This window comes from Musa acuminata, chromosome BXJ1-7, assembly GCF_036884655.1.
Source record: "Musa acuminata AAA Group cultivar baxijiao chromosome BXJ1-7, Cavendish_Baxijiao_AAA, whole genome shotgun sequence".
NCBI classification, from domain to species: Eukaryota; Viridiplantae; Streptophyta; class Magnoliopsida; order Zingiberales; family Musaceae; genus Musa; species Musa acuminata.
This window is the reverse complement of record NC_088333.1, coordinates 40195220-40212904: the sequence shown is the minus strand read 5'-3', so window position 1 is coordinate 40212904 and position 17685 is coordinate 40195220. Positions and strand designations below refer to the sequence as shown.

General features: G+C 41.4%; 1 protein-coding gene across 3 annotated transcripts; it reads right to left on the bottom strand.

The window, feature by feature from the left end:
- Positions 1 to 74: 74 nt before the first annotated feature.
- Positions 75 to 17616, bottom strand: LOC135679378 (probable importin subunit beta-4). 3 transcript variants are annotated; one of them, XM_065193066.1, is made up of 20 exons: positions 17222 to 17614; positions 15967 to 16099; positions 7960 to 8096; positions 7797 to 7842; positions 6093 to 6308; positions 5512 to 6015; positions 5299 to 5433; positions 4993 to 5208; positions 4826 to 4915; positions 4499 to 4740; positions 4336 to 4424; positions 2561 to 2601; positions 2025 to 2055; positions 1808 to 1930; positions 1507 to 1724; positions 1271 to 1366; positions 1074 to 1186; positions 786 to 921; positions 573 to 674; positions 75 to 483 (listed from the first exon to the last, which is right to left on the bottom strand). In XM_065193066.1, the coding sequence occupies exons 1-20, from the start codon at positions 17494 to 17496 to the stop codon at positions 283 to 285; spliced, it is 3144 nt and encodes a 1047-aa protein (XP_065049138.1). In that variant the 5' UTR covers positions 17497 to 17614; the 3' UTR covers positions 75 to 282. The 3 variants fall into 3 exon arrangements, with proteins under 3 accessions (XP_065049138.1, XP_065049137.1, XP_065049139.1); XM_065193065.1 differs by having other exon boundaries at positions 570 to 674; positions 17222 to 17613; XM_065193067.1 differs by having other exon boundaries at positions 570 to 674; positions 1074 to 1366; positions 17222 to 17616.
- Between the last annotated feature and the right edge of the window lie 69 nt (positions 17617 to 17685).

Below are 17685 nucleotides of genomic sequence, written 5' to 3'. Positions count from 1 at the left end.
AAAAAAAAAAGATAATTGACAAAATCCTGATGGCAAAAATATATATACGACAACAAATATTTCAATCAAACTCATGTAAAAATAGTAAATCTCCCCACTTGATTATTGGTAAAATTGACCAAACAAAAAACACTCACTTACATGGATATAAAGAATAATTAAATACATAACTAACACCAAAAAATAGTTATGGAAAAGCCACCAAAAGGGGAAAGACCACATCAGCAATCCACGCAAGTAGCTCCAACATTACTTTGCTATGTATGTATGGTTCTTTATTTGTCACCTTTTGCTAAGGTATGCAGCCAAAGCATTAGCATGTGCAGGTGCGAGAGCAGCCATCACAGGCTGCATTTGATTACCATAGACTGAAATCAAGTGAGAAACTGCCATGCCAATCCGGTTTTTCACTTCTTCTCTCTCCACAGGCGATGCGATAACTTGAGCAAAAATATTTACCACTTCTGGCACCAGAGGAATGATCTGTTTCGATTGATTAAACACAAACGTTTAGTTGCACTGAGTAATTAATGAAAAGCAATAATAAAAGGTCATCATGTCTGATATACCACCGAGTTAGAAGATAAGACTAGATGACAGATGCAACTGTAAACAGTCATCGACTCCTCGAAATCCTCCTTCAGAGGCAATGCTTTCAGAAGCACGGGTAGAACCTAAAATGTGAAAACAGCATTTTTTACCAATCAAGTAGATCCTGGGGAAACATTCACCGACTAAGCCTCTACCGCATTTGACTTCCAAATAAGTGTTACATGAACCCAAACCTGGTTGAGAGGAATAGATTGGGGTTGCACCATTATCATCCTAGCAACTGCACCGGCAGCATTATCACACACCGCATCATCTGCTTCCGAGTCGCTAAATAATGGGTAAAGAGTCCGAAGAATATCCCCATAATATCTAGAGATGATGAAAGGGAACAAAATGAGGTCTGACATATCTTTAATAACCTATATATATATATATATATATATATATATATAAAATTGGAAAAAAGGAAATGGAACAAAAGGATACATAGAGTCATAAAACAAGTAGAGACAAAAGGATACTTCAGTGTTGCAGCACCCCCATTTTTGCAAAACTCGCCAACACAGAATGCAGCATTTCTCCTATTGGTTGCCTCTGATGATCCAAGTTCTTTCAATATCAAAGGCATCACTCTCTGAGTAATAGTATCATTCATAAAGTCAACAAATATACAAACAATATGTAAAATGTTATTACATAAAACATGTAATTTCCTTACATCAACGTAAGTAGAAATTGGCGCACCCATTTCTTGAGCAACTTCAGCCAAGCATGCAACAACCATGGTTCTATCTTGGGAAGGGTGTGGAACTTTCTGCAGACATTTAAACATGATAGCTAAGTCTGTGAAGTGTCCACACAGTAATTAACACTTCAAAATAAACACAAAAAAACACATGAATTCATAAAGGTAAATGAATATCTTGAGAGAAGCTAGAGCACAAAGGTTCCTACCGCAAATTTCATCAAAGGATCAAATAACTTAGCAAAAACTGGTTCGAAATGAGATCCCATCGCCTTTGCAAAAGCAGGAAGAAGATCTGACACTGCATCCATGAGGACTTCATCATGGTCAACATCACCATCATCAGCATCGCAGTCCGACTCTACTTGCTGGCATGATGATTCCTCACGTAGAAGCGTTAGAGTTGCCTCAGCAATCCTAGGAATATCTGATAAAAGAATATATGTTATAGACTATTTATGTAACAAATAGACATTACATACTTTGGCGGCTCCACAAAAAAAAGCTTACAAGATTCAATAACCATGTATCCACACTCCTTCATGATATCTGCCATGCCCATGCATGCTTGAGCAACAACTTCCTTGTCATCATCCTCGGTCATGGTGTTGATATAGATGTTCATTACAGTATCTGCAGATTAAACAGAAGTACAATGAGAGAGTTTTGGTAAAAGAATGACATTATTGAAATTTGAACGGTACAACAAGTTAGAATGGCAACTTACCAAGAACATCCCTTTGTTTTTCTGAGACTCCCTGCATGAAGGAAAACAAATTTGTTAAAACTGTGACTGAATGTGACCACTATTAGATAAAGGCTTAAAAAGAGAATTAAATTACACAACCAATATGTGTTCAGTTCATCATGAAATTTATATTTCATTATTTGGGGTCCACATCAATGCTTAATCAAATACATTTCTTACATCAATAGAAAAGTTTCCCATGCCTTTAATTGATGGTAGAACAATAATGTACTGATGCATGGCTGTAGGCTGCTTCACAAAGAGACATGGGATTGTTGCAATCAGAACTTTAGTAATTTATGGTGGATTTGATAAAAGAATCAATACATATTCTATACTGAATCTAAGGCATTCTAACAAACTTGACCAGATTATGAAATTTGACCTAAAAATAACTCATAAATCCAGCATTCAGGAATCAAATGAAAAATCTTTGAACATCTGAAAATTCATATCCTCCACAACCAGAAGGAATGTTCAAGTAGATAGAAGGTTAAGTCAAGCTTCATACTCACATTGTGACCCATAGGGATTGACCGTATAGCAGTTAAAATATCTGAAAAGTAAGAAAGACTGTGTCATAACATAGACTACAAGTTCCACAGCTATTCATTTACAAGACTGAAAAGAAAACAATAAGGAGTCAATTTACAAGTACCAATTTCAATAAAGCGTAATCAAGACCTTGTTTTCTTATTCTTCAAATATACAAATTTCCACGTTGCACTTATCAGTATCTAATATCATGTGATATAAGTACATGGTGCATACACCTTGAATACATGAGAGGTAACACCTCACACATGGCAAAACAAGCTTACTATCAGCATACACAATGAATATGAGACAAAGTATGTATACAAACACAGGATAATAAAATTATAGTGAATTAACTAATAATGTTAATTTCATCAACCATAATATAACAAATACTCCTCGGATGATAGGGTAATAAGAACTTAAAGAACAAAACAAAACAAACTCACATTTTAAATTCATTAACCATAATCTAATGCTACAAATGGTGAACCTAAGTGCTAAGTTTGCTTCTTTGTGACACAGTAAGTTATGCTTATTGCTTACAGTAAGGACGCTTATATTGACTCTCTTAGACCTTAAAATTGGTGGAAGCTTCGGATTTAACGAGTGTCAAAAGGTCAAAACAGAATGTTAATATAAATTCATGATTTGCATTATAGAAGTATATAACTTACCATAACAATGATCCAGATACCAAATGTTTATAGAGTTACTACATAATTTCACGTAAAGTGAAGTCATATAACGTCGACACATTAAAAGGAAGGTCACATCTGTCCACAAAACATGAAGTATACCAACTAAACAAAAAATATTAAAAAAACATGTGATCAATCTTCCATATCACCATGAAAATGAGACATGTGATATATCATTAGTCAAAAAGCAAAAAATCCAAAATTACAGTTGATGACAACAAACTTGCTCAGGGAGAGATTGTGGGGGATGGTAAAGGGAACAAACATAAGTGGGGTAACCTTTTTTTATCTTTGTGTTACTGCTTTTGTTCGGGATAAAAATCGACTTCTGTTAAACCAGCCTTTTGTAACATATCACTATGGACCTTATTATGTGTCATGGGCTTGAGGCGACCAACACATAATCACAGCCCATTTTTCCTCCCTCATTCGTATCTTTCATCTTTTGTTGTCAATTGCCGTTTTAATGTCTAGTCATCCAGAAATTATTGCTTTTCAGCAAGCTTTCAAAGATAGCTATAACTTTCAAAGGACCTGACTGATGCTAGCTCCAACCAACCCATCTCCATGCCACTATTGAACTACAAATAATTCTTTTAATCATGATAGATTATACTAGTTGAACTCAAGAAAACATCAATATCTGTCCGCACCCAAATGTGGTGTAAAATTCTGTTTCTACAATGGAACCCAAAAACTGAACTGAATCAAAACCTTATCCTTGATTCCTATTTAACCAACTAGAAACTACTTATTAACCAGGATTTAAAGCTCAGCATATACGTCACTATTTAGTTTCCTATAAAATTTTCCAATGATAACAGACATCACCAGTATGTACTGGTCTAAGCGGGTATTTAAAACCTCATTCAAAAATGCAACTTCAAGGCAAATTGTAAGTGCTTATCAAAAAAAGATAAGCCATAGGACCAAATTTTAGAGAAAAGATTGTATATGCAAAAATGAAAACAAATTAAGAACAGAATACAAGAATTTTGCTAGGAAGAATAAGTTTAATGGTGGTAATGATGCTAAAAGAAATGGTCACCCACGTTTTAAAGCTATGATAGCTTGAAGCCTGACATCTTCATGAAAATATCCCGCATGTCTAACCAAAATCCTCAATGACTCCTCCATATAACTGTATCAATTAAAGAAAAAAAAGGCAGCTGCATGCATGAATAAACTAATAACAACCTCACATTATAAGGATACAGGGCATAAGAGCTCTTGGTATGAAGAGCAAACAAGCCAATAGCTTGAGTTGCTGCAGCCTTTTCATCCAACACCCCAGTTCTTACACTAATATTACGAACTCTTGGTTCGTCATTTGTATCTTCATCGGAGGACACACCTCCAAATCCATTGTCCACACTATCAGAGTCATCAATATCCACTGCGGAGCCATCGTCTAGATTACATGAAGTAAATACTAGAGGTACAACATGATGAAGGTACTGTACCAAAGAACATGCTGCATTATGTTATTTCAAAGATATTCTTAATAAAGGGAATCAATAGCCAAAATAAAATATACGTTACCTGTGTAAAACCATCATCCAAAATTTCAGCCATATTGCTAAAGAATCCATGAGTATACTCCCGAAGCTCACTGAAGTCTAATGCAAAACCCTGACAATAGACATATAAGCCTTGAACCTGGGGTGAACATAAAAGAAAATACTGAAAACTTTGCATCAATAACTCACAGCAAGTGCAGCCTCGATGAAAGGAGGTAGTATGGGTTCCATTCTTGTTCGACCAACTGCCATTGCAACTATTCCAACTAATTCAGTCGCTCTGGCACGTGCTCTCAAGTCCTCATCATTTGTCAGCACCATAAAATTTTTCATTAGATCAAGAACTTTCTCTGCATATGGAATAAAAGCCTCCTCGGCAGCAGATGCTACCGAACCAATTGCAGACTGCAGTAAGAATATGAAACACAAAATATCTCAATTTACAAGGTAATCTTAATATGTTAATATTCCAAAAATAGTGAATTAGGGGAAGACCATGCATGTCTCTTGTAGATTTCGAGGACTGTTTTGTAGAGAAATGACTAATCTCCCCATTAGAGCATCCAAATAAGGAAGAATTTCTTCTTCCATGTCTTCACAAAATGCTGCAAGTGCGTAGTATGACTTTTCCTGCAAACCAGAAAACATGAGAACTTGATGTCATACTGATATAGCATGTCACGTTGCCACAGCTTGCAGACATGTTACCTTTACTTCATCTGAGGGATCCTCTAGAGCATTCAGAATACAGGGAAGCACACTTTCATAGTGAGACAAAATCTCAGGCTGCAGATGTTCGGCAAACTGGCCCAATGCAAATGATGCAGCTCCTCTTACCATTTGTTCTTGATCCTTTAATGCTCCCAAAACAATGTGTAAAACATGTTCTAACTTTTCTTTTAACATCTCAAAACAACCCTCAGAAACAACACCTAATGATGTCACGGAAGCCTCCCGGAACTTGGGATTAGTATGATGGAAGTTCAATGAAGCAAATTCAAAAATTGGTGGAAACACTTGCTTAGGTATATTTATGGCCATCGTATCAATAACCTCTGCAGCAGCTCGATCAGCAGCAAGATCAGAATCATCATCTCCATCGGCAGTTTCTGTAAGGAGAGGACACATAACTTGGAGAATAGGTACAACCAACTTGTGCTTCTTTAGGAAAGAAGCCTTGAATTTTGCCAACCATGAAATTATCTGAATTGCCTGGAATTACCAATAGATTGAACTCACAAATGATCTGCATAAAGATACTAAATGTTCAACATGTGGATCAATCAAACCTGGTGTCGTATGTTCAAGTCCAAATTGTTGCTTGAACAAACTTCAAGAGAAAATTGCACTATGGACCTCACAGAATCCCCAAGAAGTGGAGCAGGAGATTCAATGAGCTCATCAAATATTTCAAAAGCAATAGAGGCGACATCTTCCTCGCCATTAGCAAGGCATTGCCTTGACACATTTAAGACACTTGGAATAAAATCTCGAAATAACTTTACCTGCAAAACAGTGGCAGAACAAAATTTTGACCAATTTTAAATTAACAAACAATGAACTTTGGTTTCTCTGTAGCTAGTAGAACCTAAACAAGTGTAACATAATGCAACAGGTTCCAAATGGGAGTTCAAGATAAACAGTCCATTGGGTCAAGATAAACCTATCAGCGAACTAAATACTGAAATCTTTATCAAATTAACGTACTTGGCCCCTCTTTTAATGATTCTTAAGAACATGATCAGAAGCTGCAAACTTTTCAGTTTCCAAATGACAAGCAACCCACAATAACAAACAAGGTAAAACCCTTTTATTATTCATCAAGCCATTGTTTGAGTCAAAATCATAAGCTATGGGAGATTTCATATAGAGTATAACATGATACGTCATTTCCCTGATATCTGTTACTGCATTGGCACATGCTTTATAATACAAGCAACGTGAGTTCAATATTAGTTCCTAGGGTGATCCTAATTTGGGACCTTCATGCAAAAGCATATTATTATCTCCAAAAATAAGTGAGAAAAATAAGACGGGTTGACTAGGTCAAATTTGAAAATGCATGAACTAACAACTCTTTTATGGGCTTATATGTATCCCGTTTTTGTTGAAAACAGTCATTCAAATGTCTTGTGCTTAAAAGATCGCTTTTCCTTTTCATCCTGATTCTTTTTTTTGTTAACTCGTTGCTGGTAACTAGCAGTTATAATATAAAATTTGATACTGAAATACCAAAAGTGCAGATCCATAACTACAGTTATATGTGACAACATGCTCTCCCTGAAGCGAATGATTTTAAAAGGACATCAAGATTTGAAGTGAAAAGAGTGTGAGACACTATAGTTCCACATCAGGTATAAGCTGGGATTTGGATTGATGTACAAGTCATCATGCAATCAAAAAGTAACTCCTTAAGTAATTTTGACAGCAAAGCTAGGACGTTTCTCATTGAGACTAAGGTTCTCCATACCACGATATACCGCTCAGTATGGGCAATACATACCAATCCAACAAGGGATCGGTATGAGCGATACACTCGGTACATCGGTACATACTGTATCGATGGCTGATCTGGACAGCGATACAAACCAGTAAGGTGAACCATGATTGAGACCATGATATTCTATTACAAGCTATAACTTTCTTGACAAAACAACCAGCTAGAGATTAATGTCAGCTTCTAGATTATGACCCAAATCCCTTAGTAAGGAAGGAACAACTGTGAAAATATGAAAAGCTAATTTGGCAAGAGAGGGAGAATATTTTGTTCCACAACTTGCTTAATTTATGTTTTAGTTTAGTACCTTTTCAAGCATAATTTATCATGAAAACAAAGGGATCAAAAACATGGTTTACCTAGATGTTAAAGACTAGCATTTTACATGTTTGCAAAAAAAAAAACAATAATAACAGATTAGACTAGACCATAATATTAACGGAATCCCAACAGTTTCTATAGACCATAATATTAACGGAATGGTCAACAAACTTACTACATTTGCACCATCATTGATAAACTCTATAAAAGATCCAACAGCCCTGCCAGATTAATGAAGATGGGTCAGATTGATGCCCATACAAATCATGATATAAGTCACACAGAAGACACTTCTACAAAAACAGGACATACGTATTCATAAACAGCACAATACATACTTCAGAGCAGCAACTCTAACACGAGTGCTTGTCTCATCTTGCAGGCATTTAAGCAGAATAGGCTGAAGATCTGCCAAATGGGATTGAAATGTCGGCCCAATTGTTTCAGTTAAAGAGCTGAAAAGGATCAGGGCCACCTAGCAGAATGCCAGAAGAATGAATAAGCATAACCCTTCAAAAATTAGACGAATCATTCAATGCAATCACAGAAAAGAAAACAATCAATAGCTAAACAGAACATCTGGATGCAACACACAAATCCATAAAATTGATCGGGATACCATAATCTGGTTTTAAAACTGCTATTGTTGCTGTCAAATGGTGTCAGCCAATTTTACTGAAATGCAATGATGAGAACAACAGGTAGATGACACTGAAATTGTCAAAAAACAAGGTCTAGTCTTAAACCAGAAGGTCAGCCACCGAGACCATTTCAAATTCAAAACAGTATATTCATATGGTGAGATAAATAAACAAATCCTTTAGTGCATCATAGTCAAAGGCACATCTTTAGTGCAACGTTTAAGCATTCAGAAAACATGAAGCTAAAGTCACTGAAACAAAGAATACCAGACACAAAAATGTGAGAATCGAGATACTATTAGTTGCTTTTGAGCAAGAAATACTGGCACTGTACTAGTTATATGGCTGGCTCGTACCAGTCCACAAATCACTTTTTTTTTGTTTGGTTTCAGGATAACATGGTTCAGTCACCGAACTATTCAAAATGTTATAACTAAAGATCAGTGCCAATGTTTCCACAGTTGACAGCAATATGATCATCACACATGCAACCAACTGTCATGGACTTGGCTATAATTGCCTAAGTCGTGAGGCACCATTGCGGCAAAGACGCGAACTTCGCTTGCGTTGCCTAAGTCGCGCCTCGCCCTTGTGATATGCGCCCGTAAAGATCAGCCTACTTGCAACCTCTCGCAGGTCTCGAAGGACCTGTAAAAGAGAAAGTTGATTAGTTCGAAGAACGAGGGACGGACAAGTCCCGACGTCTCTCGAAAAGGAGAAGCTTTACAAGCAATTCAGCGAGCACCTTGCGTGCACAAGAGAAAAGAGGGAGAGGAGGAAAACAAGGACTTTAGAAGGTTGAACGAACAGCTGCAAGTCCACAAACAGCTGCTCACCGGGTGCCGAGCGCGACAACAAGTTCCCGTCAAGGTAACGTGCAAACTTGCGAAAGGTTGTTCAACGCCCGGCACTATACTAAAGCCCCATCCCCCATGGTGCCACCCGGGTGATTCCAGGGGGCTAAGATGGCTGATGTTTCACGTGCAACAACGGCCTACAGAAAACAGCCTGTGGCACGTGAAAACGGAGCTGTTTTGCTCGATTCGATGAGCGATCGCACTGTAGCGCTGCAACTTGTTCGAACTTCCATTTTTACAAGCAAAAGGACATAAAACCAAGCCAAAACATGCTGCCACGCAGTTGTACATGTAAACACAAACGACGAACGATTCGTTGAACAAAGTTGTTGCGGGCGCGCGACGATCGTTCGTGATATTCTCCCCCACTCAAACTGTCGACGCCCTCGTCAACGCTTGTTGGTAGTTGTTGATGATTGCTTCTTCATGTCGTAGGGCATCTTCAGGCTCCCAACTGGCTTCAGTTCGGGGAACCTTTCGCCACTTCACCAAGTACTCGGTCTGCTCAGCTCCAGTGGGTAGCTTTATCTTGCGGTCCGCTAAAATGGTTTCAACTCGCTTCTCATAGGAGGCTCTGGTGGGGGGTAGCCGAGTTGGAACACTTCGGGAAGCATCTTGCGGATCCGAGTGGTAGGATTTCAAGTTGCCGGCGTAAAGAACATTGTGAATTTTGAACCATGCCGGCAGCTGCAAGTTGTAAGAGACGTTGCCCACCTTGTTGATAATTGGGAAGGGCCCTTCATACTTGTGCACCAATCCTTTGTTTACTTTGTTCCTAAAGAATTGGAGTGATGCTGGTTGGAGCTTGACCAACACCATATCAACGATCTTGAACTCTTGCGGCCGCCTTCCCAAGTCTGCCCACTTCTTCATTCTTTTTGCCGCCTTCTCCAAGTAAGCTCGCGCAATATCTGCATTTCGGTGCCACTCCTTTGCGAAGTGGTAGGCTGACGGACTACTCCCAGTATACCCGATTACCATGGTATGAGGAGTTAACGGTTGTTGCCCTGTAATGATCTCGAAGGAGCTCTTGTTGGACGCAGAGCTCCGCTGCAAGTTGTAGGAGAATTGGGCAATGTCCAATAACTTCACTCAATCTCGTTGGTTGGCACTCACGTAGTGCCGAAGATATTGCTCTAGGAGCAAGTTTATCCTTTCGATCTGGCCATCCATCTGGGGGTGGAGGCTTATGGAGATGTATAACTTCGACCCCAACAATTTGAATAGCTCGGTCCATAATCGTCCCAGGAACTGAGCGTCTCGATCACTGATGATATTATACGAGACTCCCCAATACTTCACCACATCCTTCATCATCAGCTTGGTCGCCTCCTCTGCTGAACAGTGTAGGGGAGCAACAATGAAAATTGCATACTTTAAAAATCGATCGACCACCACGAGTATCGATCCGAGTCTCCCTACTACTAGCAAGCTAGATATGAAATCCAAGGAAATGCTCTCCCACGACCTTTCTGGTACGGACAACGACTCCAACAGTCCCACCGGCTTCCGCTGCTCCACCTTTTCTTGTTGGCAAGTGAGGCACGTTCGAACATATTCCTCTACATCAGTCCCCGTCTTCGGCAAGTAGAAGGCCCTCTCCACGAGAGCTAAGGTTCTGTGAATGCTTGGGTGTCCCGCCCAAAGGGAATCGTAACACTTTCTTAAGAATTCACGCCTCAGATTATCCACTCGAGGAACATAAACCCTATTCCCTTTGGTGTAAACGAGTCCCTCGTGAACCCAAAACCATCGTGTCTTGCCTTCTTTAATGAGCTGCATCAGGGTTACTGCTTGGGGATCACTGTACAGAGCATCCCTGATCCTGGAAAGGAAGTTGGAGTGCAATTGACTTGCTTGGCCTCTGCCCTCCAATTGTACGGCATTCACACGCTCCACTCAATGCGTTGGCCATGACATTTGCCTTTCCGAGCTTGTACTCCATTGCCATATCAAACTCAGCCAGGAAGTCCTGCTATCGTGCTTTCTTTGGGGAGAGTTTCTTCTGAGTTTGAAAATAGCTCAAAGCGATGTTGTCTGTCCTTAACATAAATCGCGATCCAAGAAGGTAGTGTCGCCAAACTCGTAGAAAGTGGATCATCGCTGCCATTTCATTCTCGTGCACTGGATACCGCCGCTCGGTCTCGTTGAGTTTGCGGCTCTCGTAGGCCATCGGATGACTCTCCTGCATAAGTACTCCCCTAATAACGAAGTTTGAAGCATCTGTATAGACTTCGAAGGGCTCCCGATAGTCTGGCAATTTGAGCAATGGTTCTTCCAACACAGCAACCTTCAGATCTTAAAATGCAATTTCACATTTATCATACCACCTCCAAGGTTGCTCCTTCAACAACTCCGTTAGTGGAGTTGCACGCTTCGAATAACCCGCTATGAAGCGTCGATAGTAAATGACGAAACCAAGGATCTTAACTCTGGCACCTTCTTTGGGGTTCGCCATTCCGCAACCGCTTGCACTTTCGATTTGTCCATCTGAATGGAGCCATCACCGATTCGATGCCCCAAGAATAAGATCTCCATTTGAGCAAAGTAGCATTTCTCCCTTTTCACAAACAAAGTGTTCTCCTTGAGAACCTTGAAAATTATCCGAAGGTGCTTGACATGTTCCTCGAGCATTTGATTGTAGACGACGATATCGTCCAAGTAGACGACCACGAACTTATCCAAATACTCTTTGAATAGCTGGTTCATGAGAGTGCAAAACGTGGTCGAAGCGTTGGTTAAGCCGAAAGGCATCACCAAGAACTCAGACGCTCCATACCTGGTCACACAGGCAGTCTTCGCTTCGTCACCTTCAACAATGCACACCTACCAATACCCCGACCGAAGGTCGAGTTTTGAGAAATACTTGGTTTTACCCAATTGGTCGAACAAATCCACGATGAACGGAATGGGATACTTGTTCTTCACCATCACTCTGTTGAGGGTTCGGTAATCGACGCATAATCGGAGGCTCCCATCTTGTTTCTTCTGGAAGAGAACTGGAGCTCCGAATGGTGCTTTAAAACTGCGGATGAAACCACCGCTTAGCAGTTCACCTAACTGCTTTCTGAGCTCTGCCAACTCTAGTGGGGGCATGCAGTAGGGTGGTCTCGCTGGAGACTTCACTCCTGGCTCCAGCTCGATGTGGTGATCCACGCCTCTGCGTGGCGGTAGAGTCATCGACAACTCGGGTGGCATAACATGCGTGAACTCCTTCAGGACGTTCGCCAGCACAGCAGGTTCATGAATGGCCTTCTCGTCGAGTGGCTCTAGCTTCATAACAGCCACGAATATTAGTTCGTCTTTTCGTACCCCTTTCTTCAGTTGTAATGCTGAAATATGTTGGGGTTCCCTGGTTCCTTTCCGAGAGACGGGAACCACACAGGGGTCATCACCTCCCATCATGCATAAGGAGTTTAAGAACGGCATTAGCACCAACTTCGTCGCATGCATGAATTCCATTCCAAGAATCATTTGGAAGTCGTCCAGTGGCATCGCCATCATGTTTGTCCTCCCGCTCCATGTTCCGATCTTGAAGGGAACTCCCTTTGCCAACCCGGAGATTCGCTTGGCCTCCGAGTTCACCGCCTTCATTCGACTTGGGCTCTTCTCCAAGATCAGCCCAAGTCGCTTTACTTCTCGATCGACAATAAAGTTGTGGGTAACGCCCGTGTCCACCATTGCACGGGTCGTTTGGCCATTGAGCTTTATGTCTACGTACATCAACTCGCCACTTCCTGCTTTTTGTAGTTTTGTCTTCGTATTCTCCCCCACTTGACCCCACATGGCGTTCAACAAACGCATTGCTCCCATCCGGGGTCCTTGCTACTCCTCACCGTCGTTGCTGGATTCAGAACTACTCGAACTAAGAGCGACAGCCTTGCCCTTGTCCGATCGGGGGGGATGGATGAAAGTTGTTAAAGCATTAAGTGCCTGTTTTTGTGGGCACTCTCTTACCATGTGCGGCCCTCCGCACAAGAAGCATCCGCCATGTTTCGGGGCCTTGCCTTTCGGGCATGGCCCTTTGTAAGAACTCTTCTTCCTTTGTTCGCCCCCGAGCTCCTTCCCTCGAGAATATTTTGGAGGGCGATTGCCTGAAGATTGTTTCCTTCGATGTAGTTCTTGTTAAGCCCATGGTTTCAAACTATCGAGGAAGCTGAACAGCTTATCCTTTTCGAACATGTCATGTATGTCCAGCATTAGCGTAGAAATTTGCTTCACGTAGTCTCAAATTGAAGTATTTTGGCAGAGTTGTCTCAACTTCCTTCTTGCGACGAACTCTGTGTTCTCCGATAGAAACTAAGTTCTTAACTCCCGTTTCAAGTCCTCCTATGTGTCAACTCGACACCGACCTTGTTGGATCTCCTCCCAACGGGTTCGCCACCAAAGTTTTGCATCTCCGTTCAGATATATGGTTGCTATAGAAACTTTGTTTTCTTCAGAATCAGGCCTCGTAGCTTGAAAGTATTGTTCCATGTCGAACAGAAAATTCTCGAGCTCTTTGGCATCTCGAGCACCTCCATAACAATGCAGCTCGGGTGCTCTCAAGTTTTGTGTCGGTGCAACGTGGGTGTTGCTTCCTCCCGCATTCAGGGCCCTCGTGAGCATGGTCATCCTGGAAGTGAGTTCCGCCACGACTTCCTGCAGGTGTTGCACGAAGTCTTTGGTGTCATCTGACAATCGATCGACTAGGGCGCGAGCTCTCTACCCCAGCAAGCCTTCGTTGGCCATGGTAGAGTTCCTCCAAGCTCGCTTCAAGAACATCCAAGTGGGTTTCTGCCGCTGTGAGTCTCTCCTTATGGCTCTTCTTCCCGTTTGGCGCTCCAGATTGGGCCTCCTCCGCTCGCGGAGAGTAACCAACTTCTCGCTCGTTATGTTCATCGTCGTGCTCCACTTGAGTGGCTCCAACGACATGAGAGCAAGTATGCACTTGCAGCCCACCTACGACTGCTTGGGGCAAGGGTCCAACTTGTCCCGTCTTGCTTGATTCGCCACGATGCTTTGCCATTGTGAAAATGCGAAGTTCCTTCGTTGCTTGCTCGAATTGCTTACCGGCTCTGATACCACAATGTCGCGAACTTAGCTGGAATTGCATAAGTCGTGAGGCACCATTGCGGCAAAGACGCGAACTTAGCTTGCATTGCCTAAGTCGCGCCTCGCCCTTGTGATATGCATCCGCAAAGATCAGCCCACTTGCAATCTCTTGCAGGTCCCGAAGGATCTGTAAAAGAGAAAGTTGATTAGTTCGAAGAACGAGCGACGAACAAGTCCCAACGTCTCGCGAAAAGGGGAAACATTACAAGCAATTCAGCGAGCACCTTGCGTGCACAAGAGAAAAAAGGGAGAGGAGGAAAACAAGGACTTTAGAAGGTTGAACGAACAGCTGCAAGTCCACAAACAGCTGCTCACCGGGTGTCAAGCGCGACAACAAGTTCCCGTCAAGGTAACGTGCGAACTTGCGAAAGGTTGTTCAATGCCCGACACTATACCGAAACTCCATCCCTTATGGTGCCACCCGGGTGGTTCCAGGGTGCCGAGATGGCTAATGTTTCACGTGCAGAAGCGAGCTGCAGAAAACAGCCCGTGGCACGCAAAAATGAAACTGTTTTGGGTTGTTTTGCTCGGTTCGGTGAGCGATCGCACTGTAGCGCTGAAACTTGTTCGAACTTACATTTTTACAGGCAAAAGGACATAAAACCAAGCCAAAACATGCTATCACGCATCTGTACATGTAAAAACACAAATGACGAACGGTTCGTTGAACAGAGTTGTTGCGGGCACGCGATGACCGTTCGTGACACAACGGCTTAAGAAGCCAAGCATCGAGTTTCCACTTCTGATAGGGATGAGGTCTATGGGAACAAGGATGTGCCTTTCTATTTTCCCTTTTCTCCTTAGTTCTTCCTCCAATTCTCCTTTGTCAAACACGTATAAATACTGACACATTGCAGCATACACTAACAGCACAGAGCAGCCAGTCCACTGCACAACATGGGTCTGCATACAGCAAAGGTAATTCTAGCATGTGGGTAAGGTTTTCATGTTTCAACAGTCTTTGAAATACTACTGCCTCACTTTATATCTGAAACCTTTATACTGACATTATTAATTACAGCATGAACTCATGCAAACCACAGCCTCAACTCTGTTTCTTTCTCTGAGACTACTTGTCATGCCATATTGATTGTTACACATGAGAACAGAATTTATTGAATTTGATAAAAATTGCCACTTGAATTGCAGTCAATACTGACAATATTTTTTTTACACAAGATTGCAGATTAAAAATTCATCCATACCTTTTCTTACAACTACAACTTTTCAAAGTTAATACTATGTTTGAAGGAATTCTATTTGAACAGAGCAGACTAACTTTATTTATTCCTAAAATCATGACTGTTTATTACTAAATCCCTTCTACCCACTCCAACAATCAAACCACTAAATATAAATAACTATTTATTACTAAAATCTCTTCCACTCAGTCCAACAATCAACCATTAAATATTATGATAAGATTAGATAGCTTAGATTCTAGGTGTTAATCCACAACTAAAATACTTGAACTGCCAAATACACGTGCTAATTTGTTTTTCTGTCTCGCTCTATCTTCTCTAATTCAACATATCACTCTTCAGCAGTTCTTTCCTTCTAGCTCCTCCTTACATATCTTCCTCCATTTCAATACCTCTTTTTATCACCTACTGCTTTATTTCCTGTTGCTTCATTTCTGGTATTAGAATATTTTTCTTTACACTAATTATATCAGTCAGTTGCCAATATATGATTATGCAAAAACATGCAAGAATTCTAACTTGGAAAAGAAGCAGTGTAAAAGAGAACTTACTTCTCTATGGTCCTCTTGTGAACTTTGACTGCATTGGAAAAGAAAAGGTAACAATTCAGGCCACTCTCCAGCTGGCACAGCATACTTGGCAATGATGCTCACAACATTGGCACTTGCTCGCCTCACAAGAGGGCTGTACAAACCACCACATCCTTTGAGCAAAAATGCACATGGCAATAATTACTATATTTGATGCTTAAAATGACAAACAGCAAGGGAAAGCAAAGGTTTTAAGTGACAACAAAAATATACATGGTACCATTCAACTTGTAAAAACTCAAATTGATTAAGGAATGCTATTTGCTAGGGAAAAATGCAAAAGAAAACAATATATACGCTGTGGTAAGCTTTAGATATAACAAGTAGCATATAGTTGGATAAGGCCAGAATCACAATAATGAGAGTGGGCTGTCGTGACATATAGCAGGGTTTGAATAATGACCGGGACCAATATGAAACAGGTAGTAAATAATGATCCAATGGAGAGCCCGTTTTGTACAGTTATGATCCAAATCAGAGTTACTAATAAGAACACCTTTGACACCCCACCTCTGTCTGTCACCACACCCCCACCCCTCAAACATGTGATATGACACTCCCACTGTTTGGAGCTGGCTGTGGTACCTATCCTCCTCCTCCTCATCTCGTACAATGGCATATACCAATGAACCATGTGTCGAGTAAACCGGTAAGAACCGGACAGCGGTTCTATACCAATCTGAATAAGGATCAACAGATGTCCAACACCCAAGACTTGGAACCATGATATACAAGTCCAATATGTTCAAGCCTTTGATCTTTCAAATTGATAAAAAGATAGTCCAATAAGCAGGCAACAAAGAAGGGTCAGTGAGAAAGCGCAAGGCAAATTTCACACTATACTTAATGCTACTATCATATCAAATCAAAATTGGTTAAATCATATCAAATTAGATGAGACTACACGATCACAATTTAATTAAACAATTCAAACGACAACCACGGTCATACTACAGCAATAATATACATGAATTACCGGACGACCTGCGGAGACTAGAACTAATGGAGTTGTGTAATATTTCACAGTAGGATAAGATCACGAAACCCTCGCGGACAACAAGAAGCACCGGCACGTACATCGATGAATCCTTTTCAGGAAACCGCTAAATTCTAGTATCCAAGAACCACGGAGTTCTTGATGAGCAAATCTTGATCACCAAAGAAAAAGCATAAAGGAGGGAGGATTCAAGAATTGAGCCAGAGACGATGGAGGAACCTGTGCTCAAGGGTAATGCTGTCGATGAGGGCCTGCTTGACGGAGAGCTTGAGGGACGGGGAGAGCTTGGCCCAGTGGCCGGTGATCTTCTTGCGGAGGAGGACGGCGGCGAGCTGGCGAACGTTGGGGGTCTTGGCGGTGCGGAGGTGATGGACAAGGGCGGGCACCACCGCCGGGTCCTTGGATAGCCGCTTTATCTGCTCCTCCGCCTGCCGCCGCGCGTCGTTGTCCGGCATCAAGAACTGTATCAACAACAGCTCCAGCGACTGCGCCATCTCCCTCCCTCCTTCGACGTGTCGGCCGACAAAACAGAGAACCAAACCACAACGCAGGGAGAGAAACCCTATGGCGGTGTTCTCATATATATATAGTACAGAAACTATTTGCCGGTTCTCTGTTCTTTGCCTCTCTTGTATATAAGGAAGATTAGGGTTTGGGAGGTTTAACCATTCTATCACTCCCCT

What these genes read in the sequence shown, in the direction of transcription:
- LOC135679378 (XM_065193067.1), bottom strand. Translation starts at nt 17,496, where the DNA reads ATGGCGCAGTCGCTGGAGCTGTTGTTGATACAGTTCTTGATGCCGGAC. An exon ending in ACTTGAACATACGACACCAG is followed by an intron (nt 6,016 to 6,092) that starts GTTTGATTGATC and finishes TGGTAATTCCAG; the next exon opens with GCAATTCAGATAATTTCATG. An exon ending in AAAACAAAGGGATGTTCTTG is followed by an intron (nt 1,931 to 2,024) that starts GTAAGTTGCCAT and finishes TTTAATCTGCAG; the next exon opens with ATACTGTAATGAACATCTAT.